We start from the raw sequence: 9692 nt of genomic DNA, 5'->3' as shown, positions 1-9692 counted from the left end.
TAAAATAAAATTCCTTAAGTTCAAATAATAGAACTAATAACTTTCTTTTATTTTATAGTTATAGTTTATATAAGTTAAATACAAATTTCAGCAAATTAATCTCAGTGTTCTGCCTAGTCTAGATGGTTAGGCGCCCAAGGATGCCCGGGTTCAAGTCATTTAAGGAGATTTTCCTTTTGTTCCATTTCTAATATGGTGGTCACACGTATTAGTTGAATAAGACTAATTAAATAAGAATTTAAATAATAAAAATAATTTAAAAATGTCACTTCAACTCAGTCGTTAATTTTTTACGGCAATTAACAGTGGATATTAAAATAAGAAAAAAAATTAAACTTTAGGTATATTTTGTAAAAATTGAAAGTTTGGGTACTAAAACGTACTAAAAGTGAAATTTTATGTACTAAATACATAGTTTACCCTAATATTTATATTAGATATAACAATTGTAAACATATTCCTTAAAAAAATTCAGTGATTCTAGCGTGATTTTTAAAAGTTCAGTAACAAAAGTGCAAGGTCTTTAAATATTTATGGACTGTCGGAGTAGTTTACCCTTGAGCCAAGAAACAAGGGTAAAGTACACAAATGATCCCTGATTATAGAGTTATTTTGTCGAGTCTCCTAACAATTAAAAGTTACAAAATAATTCCCGATTATATGGTGTTATTTTGTTGAGTCTCTTGACTATTAAAAGTTATAAAATGATTACTCGATTATTCATATGTTTCAAACTCATCATTTTTTGTTAAAAAACTAATGGCTTTTTGAGTTGGACTTTAATCTGTTGACTTAGACATAATAAAAATTATATTTTAGTGATGTCTACGAGCACGACTATTGCTTTTAATTATTGGTTCGACGTCATAAAGTTTCAAGCACTGACTCAATGACATAAGTAAAAGGAGAATCAATCCATAAAATACAACTCAAATAATTTTTGAGTCTGATTTTATTCATATGTCAGTCAATAGATTAAACGTTCAACTCAGACGACTATTAATTTTTTAACGAAAAATGATATGAATAGTCTGGTAACCATTTTGTAACTTATAATAGTTGGGGACTTAACAAAACAGTATCATATAGTCTATGAACTATTTTATAATTTTTTAATAGTTGAAGGAATGAATAAAGAATACTTTATAGTTTGGGGACCATTTGTTTACTTTACCCAAAAACAATTCTTCCCACATTTGGCGCGTGTGACAGCCTAAGAGGAAAGCTAGTGGGTAAAAAACCAAAGTTCAAAACTTGAGAAATGGCAAGTAAGCATTGACCAATAACAAACGAATTAAAGCAAGACACCAACTCACCTAGGGGTATTCATTCGGTTAAAACGGTGGCCGATCGAACCGAATTAACCATAACCGAATTAATCAAAAAAAAAATTCTTTAACCATTAACCGAATCGAACTTTTTTATGAAAAAATTAACCGAACCGAACAAATTTCGGTTAATTCGGTTAATTTTTGAATTAATCGAAAATTTTTTAAAATTTTTGAATTTAATATTTTTTTAATTAAAAAACAGTTTACAATATCTAATTAATTTGATTCAAACATTATATTAAAATAAGATATTTGTATCTATCAATTTAGTTCAAAAATAACCAACAATATTGCACTTCTACCAAATAAATCAGAACAAAGTGCAGAATGCAGAACTGGAAGCATAATTCAGTATACAAACCAAGCATAATTCAGTATACAAACAGTTTACAATTTAAGTGTTGGTGCATGAAGAAGGTTGTGCTAACTACTAAGTTGTTTACTGATGCTGCCATACCAACCAAGATGTTCTCTATCAAGTGCAGAATAATTCATATCATAAGAGAACATATTACATGCACAGTGCACAATATAAAAATAAAGAGATGCAAAATTCAGTTCGATCTATCAAAAACAATAAAAACAATCCAAGGTATAAACATCAAATATATCTATTAAGTATCAACCAATGCTAAAATTATAAGTGCTAAGCTAACTCAATCTAATGTAATACAATCTTATTTCAGGTTGATGAAGCTCTTATTAAAAATGAATGTAAGGGAAGAAATTACCACAAAAAAACAGTATTCAAAATACTCCTTTTGCACCAACTGAATCCTCCCAAAAAAAATTCCATTTGCATTATCTCTACAAGAAAAAGATATTATTTTAAATCTAAAAATACAGTATAAAAAAACATATATATAAATTAAAAAATACATTGCAATAATGCAATTTACAATCAATGCATACCCTTCAACTCATACAGTCATACTCACAGTGCTGCAGTGCAGAATCCTATGAGCTCATGAATTGAGGGTAGGTTGTAATGCATTCCAAGATAAATCTAAAAGTTAAAATGATTAAATCAATTAATGTTGTGTCAATTCTCCTCAAAGTAAATTCACTTATTAAATTAAAATTAATTAATAAAGAATCAACATACCATTATCAATCTTGTCAAGCTCTTGAATTTGTTCTTCAAACTTCTTGATATCCTCTTCGGTTGATGACTTTTTAATATAGTCTTGAGTACACACAAGAGCTTGTACCATTTTAGGAGTTAAAGAACTCCTAAATTGATCAAGCACACGTCCACCGGTACTAAATGCAGACTCTGAAGCGACGGTAGAAAGCGGTATAGCTAATACATCTTTGGCCATATTTGACAGAACTGGAAATCTAGGGCTATTGACTTTCCACCATGACAAGATATCAAATTCATCATCATAATTCTCAACAGCCTCCCCTATTTATCTAATTCAGATGTTTGATCCTCACCACCAATTTCAATCACACGCCTTTTATACAAATCTTTCATGCGTCTTTTCACTTTTTGTTGCGGTTCAGAAATTCTCACATTTAAATGGTTTCCATCACTAGAGACTCGAGACTTATACTCATCATACAATTCATTCAAAGTCTCTTTCAGCTTTTGCATCACTTCAAAACTTTTTTTTGAATCATACATCTCATTAAGTGCAAATTCAAGATAACTTAATTTCTGCCTAGGATCTAAAACACAGCCAACAAAAACAAGCATATTCATCTTCTCAATATCACCCCAATATTTCTCAAATTTATCTTTCATCCTCATGGCCATAACACTAAATTCAACATCAGCACTTAATTGAACATCCCTTAAAAGTATGCAAATTTCAGTAAGTTCATCAAAAAAATTGTTAGATGTGACATATGAAGTACCTGAAACTCGCAAAGTGACTTCATAAAAATGTTCCAAGAAATCCCTCAAGTTTCTAACACAAGTCCAATCATTTACAGTTGGCCAGCCCTCTCCTAACTCAAGTTCAGCCCTAAAATTTGTATCTTGCTCCTCAAATCTCTCGAAAGCTCTCTCAAATTTTTCAGCAGTGTCTAACATTAAATATGTAAAGTTTCACCTAGTACAAACATCAAGACATAACATTTTTTTGCTCTCAATTTTTTCCATCTCAACACACTCCATGAACTTTTTCAATCTAGCTGGAGATTGTCTCACATATTTCACAGCCCCCCTAACACGTGCAACAGATTTGTTCATTTCCTTTAAACCTTCAACAACAATCAAATTCACAATATGTGCAATACATCTTATATGAATATTTACCATTTGCAATGCAACCCCCTCGAGGACTAAATCTCTTTCTTAAATAACCAATAGCAACATCATTCGAAGTTGCATTGTCAACGGTGACAGTGAACAACTTATCAATCCCCCAATCTAATAAGCATTTTTCAATCATCAGCCCAATTGCATCTCCTTTATGACTAGAAATTGGATAAAAACTTATGATTTTCTTATTCAATTTCTAATCGTTATCAATAAAGTGCACAGTGAGACACATATAATTAACTCTTTGCATAGAGGTCCACGTATCAGTAGTTAAACAAACTCTAGAACATGAAATTCTTAAATATTGTTTCAGCTTAGTCCTTTCATCCAAGTACAACTGATAAATATCTCTAGTTATAGTCAATCTTGAAGGAATACGAAACTTGGGGCATGCTACAGACATAAATTTTCTAAATCCTTCACTCTCAACAAACTTGAAAGGCAATTCATCAGTCACAATCATTTGGGCTAAAACCTTTCTAGTTGTTTCTTGATCAAATTTCCAAGTTGTGAGATGTCCTACTTCTCCTCGAATATCCTTACTAGGTAACACTAAATTGCTTTGATTAGTGTCAATGTTGTTAGGATTTTTCTTACATTGTTTCATGTGATATATTAATGAGCCAATTCCATTTTTTTCCCATCACAACAAAATTCTTTCTCACAATGATTGCATCTACCCTTGCCTTTACCCTCACTATTTAAAAACTTAGTAAAGTGAGTCCATACTTCTGACCTTAAAGGAATAGCTTTCCGTTTACTTGCAGTCCCTCTTGTGTTGTTGATTTGACTTGAAGCTTCAGTCGTTGAATTTGTAGAATTTGATAAAGGGGGTGAAACACTTCCCTTAGCAGATGCTGCCATATTGGATATCTACAGCAAAATATGAGAAGTAAAAAAAAGTAATAAATAATCACATTAAGATAACATAACTCAAAATAAATCAGAAAGCATAACTAAATACCATTTTTTTATTACAAAAGAATACATTTCACGAATGACTATTTAAAGACTGACACCAAAAATATCAAGTAGAATATTTACACTGGAGTGATAAATAAACCAAATACAGGGAAAAAGGATAAAAGCAAATGGTTCCCTACTTGTTCATTATAATTATCGCTTTACCCTCAAAATTTTCAATTTGCATAAAAAATATTTAGTTTTGTCATTGTTTTACTTGTTAGACCACTGGACTTCAATTTTCAAATTCTGTGGTGGCCCGCTTTTTACTTTTCCAAAGGAACTTAAATACCATTTAATTACTAAAGCTCATTCTCATTTGGATTGTAAAGAAGTTGGGTAAATATGCAATTGGAAAGAAAGTTGAAATTCGCCAGGCCTCTGACAATTTATGCTAATTCCTAAACACAAAAACGATATCAAATCACAAACCCTAAATCAAACAAGTGATTAAAATTTTAAGGAGAGATGTAAACTAATCAAAGAGAAAATCTAGAATTTTTAAGTTAGAAAACTAACCTGAATCGAGATTAGAGAGACTGAGAGAGAGATAGAGAGAGAAGGAATGAGCTGATGAAAGGCGAAAGCTCGGGGGTGTGAAAAGTTTACATTAGTTTAGGTTATTTATTTATTAGTTTTAAAATTTAAATGGGTTTTAAAATTTAAATGGGCAGTGGGTTGTTGTATGAGTCTGATGAAACTTCACCTTTTATATGAATTGGATTCATAGTTTCTTGATTTTGGTTATTCTTATGTTTTGTTGAGTTTAAGCTATGGTGAAAGTATAGATGTTGTCAACTAAGAAGCTGCTCTTTTGCTTGGATTTTGGGATTTGAATGCTATTGTTGTCTTGTTAGGGTTAGTAGAGTAAATAGGAAATCAGTGGATAATGTTTCGATTAGAGTCTCGTCGAAATAAGAGGTTTTCTTCGATTGAACTTTGATCCATGGAGATGGTTTACTTCAACTAAGAAGCTGCTCTTTGGATTTGGATTTGAATGTATTGTGTCTTGTTAGGTAGTAGAGTAAATAGGAAATCAGTGGATAATGTTTCGATTAGAGTCTCGTCGAAATAAGAGGTTTTCTTCGATTGAACTTTGATCCATGGAGATGGTTTACTAGTGCATAACATTCATGTGACTTCAAGCATCTGTGCTTAAGACATTTGATGGCTGATCAAGAGGTTGTTTTTTTAATCTTTTCTCCAGCAGCTGTGTCTGCGCAAGCATTCACCGGAACGTACGGCATTAACTATGGAAGAATTGCAAATAACATACTCTCACCGAATGAAGTCGTCACACTTCTTAGGTCGTCGAAAATAAAGAATGTTCGGATTTATGATTTTAATCACAGTGTCATCGAAGCATTCAGTGGGACAGAGCTGGGAGTGCTAATGCAGATCATGCTATGAATTGGGTCAGGGACAACGTGCAGGAGTATCTTCCCTATACGCAGATTCGTGGGATCGCTATAGGGAATGAAGTCTTAGGAGGGAGTGACGAATTTTCGGGATTTCTTCTGGGCGCGGTTAAGAACGTTTACAATGCATTAGATAAGCTTAAATTAAGTCATGTGGTTCAGGTTACCACGGCTCATTCACAGGCTGTTTTTGGTGAGACCTTCCCTCCATCGGGTGCATTCAAAGATAATGTTGTTCAGTACATGAAGCCACTCTTAGAGTTTTTTTCACAAATCGGGTCGCCGTTCTGTTTAAATGCTTACCCGTTTCTAGCCTACATGTATAATAAAGACCAAATTGATATCAATTATGCTCTCTTCCTACCAACAGAAGGAGCAGATGATCCGAAAACTAAGTTGCATTATGATAACCTGCTTGATGCTCAGATCGATGCAGCATATGCTGCGTTAGAAAATGCCGGATTTGGAAAGATGGAAGTCATCATCACCGAAACCGGATGGGCTTCACACGGTGATGAGAACGAAGCTGCGGCGACTGCAAGTAATGCACGGACATATAATTACAATTTGCGGAAAAGGCTTGCGAAGATGAAAGGAACACCACTCAGACCAAAAAATGTGGTCAAGGCATACGTTTTTGCAATCTTTAATGAGAATATGAAGCCTGGACCAACTTCTGAGAGGAATTTTGGACTGTTTAAACCCGATGGGAGCATATCATACGACATCGGGTTTAAGGGACTTAAATCTTCGTCCGCAGATTCATCATTGCCGCCTTTGAAGGTACGATGTTTTCTCCCAACCTTGAAATTTATGTTACTTGATTGTTCATATGATGCTGGCAAGATGCCAAATAGCCATAGGTGTGTCAATTTGTTATCAGAAATGCCAGTGTCACTAGGCCAAACCAATGCAGTCTAACTATTTCCAGAAATTACCTGCGACCGGAGTTAGGCCTGTAAACGAACCGAACGAACACTAACGGAGGTATGTTCATGTTCGTTTGTTTAACTTTAAACGAACAAATGAACCAACACGAACATAAATGAACAAAAAATTTCTTGTTTTGTTCGTTCGTTAAGGAATGTAGATTGTTTGTGTTTGTTCATGTTCGTTCATTTAAATGATAAACGAACGCAAATGAACTAACGGATGTAAACAAACATAAACGATAACAAACGAACGAACATAATAAATGAACATAAACGAACGTAAACGAAAATATATTTTTTTATTTCCCAACAATTTTAGGATTATATTTTATTTGATTGTTTTGGGCTTTTTTTAATTTGTATTTAAAATTAAATGAATTTTAAAATATTTATGGGTATCAGATTAAAATTTATTGAGATTTAATATTTTTAAATGGGCATAGAGAAATTAGGCTAATAAACGAACATAAACGAACGAACATAAAAGAACATAAATGAACGATCATAAACGAACATAAATGATAAAACATAAACGAACATATTATCGAACATTCACGAACGTAAATGAACGAACGAACTCTTTGTTCGTGTTTGTTCATTTAATTAAACGAACACAAATCTTGTTCAGGTTCATTCGTTTAATAAATAAACGAACATAAACGAACTTCCCGCCGAACGGTTCACGAACGGTTCATTGAACGTTCGGTTCGTTTACAGGCCTAACCGGAGTTCTGCTTCATCCTGTGTTACCAACCGAACAATCATGCCGTTAGCCCGTTCCACCAATGCTAAACCTGACGCACTAACTTCAATAAGAAGCATCTTAATGCCATATGTTGTGTAGTATTTTACTTGCCAGTACTGCATTCATACACTGTACCTCCGGATTGATTTCTTAATAACACGAATCACAATACGGATTCGAATTTAGTTGTACGCCTTTGGGACCGATCAGTAGCTTCTATATTCATTACAGTTGGAAGTATAAAATTGCTGCAGTATGTTCTTTTACCTTCCTATTCCATTGTATTTTCTTTGATGTGAATTTTCACAGGAAATTCGAGTTTTCGGTTGGTTTGGCTCCTGCTCCATAATATTAACAATGAGTACTGCATTACTGCTTCTATTCTGAAGATGGTGATTGAACATTGAATATCTGTTCTGTTCTGTTCTGTTCTGAGTTTGCATCTGCATTTGATGCTCAAGCCAAAATCCAGAAATTCTATATATTTTCCATGCCATACTTCATAGAACAATCCAATACACCTGATTTTTTTACCTTTACAAAACACATGATGGGAAGTTGCTGATTACTTTACAGATCTCAGAAGAAGAATGTATATTTCTTGTGCCTCAATAAATCTCTCTTATAACTTTAGTTAGGGTATATATAATATAATTATAATACATTGGGGTTTATGCTTAATGTAAGCTTTTTTTTATAATCCTCGTATGGTCAACTAATTCAAACTGAATACTGCATAAAATTCATTATGAGATTGATCATTTTAACCTAATTTGAAGAAAGAAGTTGACACATCACTATTTGATTGAAAGATTAGATTTATTGAATTAAATTAAAATTAGGACTAAATTGATGAAATTTATAAGTATTAAGAATTGTATGTATAATTATATAAATTTTATTAACTGACACGCAATTTTCCTTGCCAAAGGTTAATGGCGTTGATTTGATTGACATCATTTAAATAATTAAATAGTCTAATTTTAAATATTGAAAGATTGGTTGTCAATTTAAGATCTTCTTGTGGTTATGAGTGCAATTTACCCTAAAAGAAGTTTTCCAAAAGAAACAGGCTTAATTATAAAATGAGAGCCCAAAATATACCTATTTTACAGATAGGTGCCTAAACTATTTTTTAAATCATTTAGATACCTAATGTTAGAAACGTTGTCACTTTCGGTTCCTCAACTGTAACAACAGTTAAAAATCGTTGTTAAATTACATATGTCATATTTATAAATTTTAAAAATATTAAATAAAAAAAACTTAAAATGGTATATATATTTTTAGAAAAATCCTCATATTTTTCTCAAATATTAAAACAAAACTCTCAAAATATTTCTAAAATTTTAAAATCACCCCAAGCTTTTAAAATCTCTAGTCCTTAAATCCATTCATCATCTCCAAGTATCGGTTCTGTCACCATCATCGATCACCACCCACCACCATACACACTCGCATAATTCCCAATACTCAACCATGTAGAAGGCATCCATTTTGGGGTTTCTTTTTGTTTCGAACCAGCTCCGTAGAAAACTCTACTAGACTTTTTCACAACTTTAGTTTATTTTTTTGGTTCGAGGTTTAAAATTTAGAGTTTATGATTTTTTTCATAGAGAGATTGCTTGAGAAATGACATGTGTCTAACCCAGCTCAGATATTGATTTTTAATCACCTCATGTTAAAAAATGTTTTCAAACTTCTCCAAGACTACGTTAAAGCTTAAATTTTTAATCACTCAAGGGTGTTGATTTTTGGCATTTTGAGAGCAAGATCAACACCAGTTGGAGTCTAAGGAAATTCTTCAAGCTTCGGGAAGAGGCTACTCCTATTATAGCTTCCGTTCGTATTGGGCAAGAGGTTTCTACTACTCGGATATGCGGTGAGATTAGAGGTATGCAGGCCCGTGTATATTGACATAAACTTATTTGATTTCCTCTCCATATTCTTAAATATTCTTTGTAACACCTTTATCTAGTATACGACTTGATATACGAATCAAAGATGTCACATTAACTCACAAAATATTTA

The 9692-nt window shown here is 32.6% G+C and overlaps 1 protein-coding gene and 1 pseudogene across 1 annotated transcript; one reads left to right on the top strand and one right to left on the bottom strand.

Moving 5' to 3' along the window:
• Window positions 1-2739: 2739 nt before the first annotated feature.
• LOC120197376 (zinc finger BED domain-containing protein RICESLEEPER 2-like) lies at window positions 2740-4467 on the bottom strand. Its single transcript, XM_039198918.1, has 4 exons — window positions 4340-4467; window positions 3598-3758; window positions 3450-3542; window positions 2740-3365 (listed from the first exon to the last, which is right to left on the bottom strand). The coding sequence occupies exons 1-4, from the start codon at window positions 4465-4467 to the stop codon at window positions 2740-2742; spliced, it is 1008 nt and encodes a 335-aa protein (XP_039054849.1).
• A 1266-nt stretch (window positions 4468-5733) lies between these two features.
• On the top strand, window positions 5734-8142 carry LOC120197375 (annotated as a pseudogene).
• Window positions 8143-9692: the final 1550 nt, after the last annotated feature.

This window comes from Hibiscus syriacus, unplaced genomic scaffold, assembly GCF_006381635.1.
Source record: "Hibiscus syriacus cultivar Baekdansim isolate YM2019G1 unplaced genomic scaffold, ASM638163v2 tig00117048_pilon, whole genome shotgun sequence".
Lineage (NCBI taxonomy): Eukaryota > Viridiplantae > Streptophyta > Magnoliopsida > Malvales > Malvaceae > Hibiscus > Hibiscus syriacus.
The sequence above is the reverse complement of the archived record's forward strand: the minus strand, read 5'-3'. Positions and strand labels throughout refer to the sequence as shown.

What these genes read in the sequence shown, in the direction of transcription:
- LOC120197376 (XM_039198918.1), bottom strand. Translation starts at nt 4,467, where the DNA reads ATGGCAGCATCTGCTAAGGGAAGTGTTTCACCCCCTTTATCAAATTCT. An exon ending in CGGAAAGCTATTCCTTTAAG is followed by an intron (nt 3,759 to 4,339) that starts GTCAGAAGTATG and finishes TCCAATTTCTAG; the next exon opens with TCATAAAGGAGATGCAATTG. An exon ending in AGGGGGTTGCATTGCAAATG is followed by an intron (nt 3,543 to 3,597) that starts GTAAATATTCAT and finishes TTGTTGTTGAAG; the next exon opens with GTTTAAAGGAAATGAACAAA.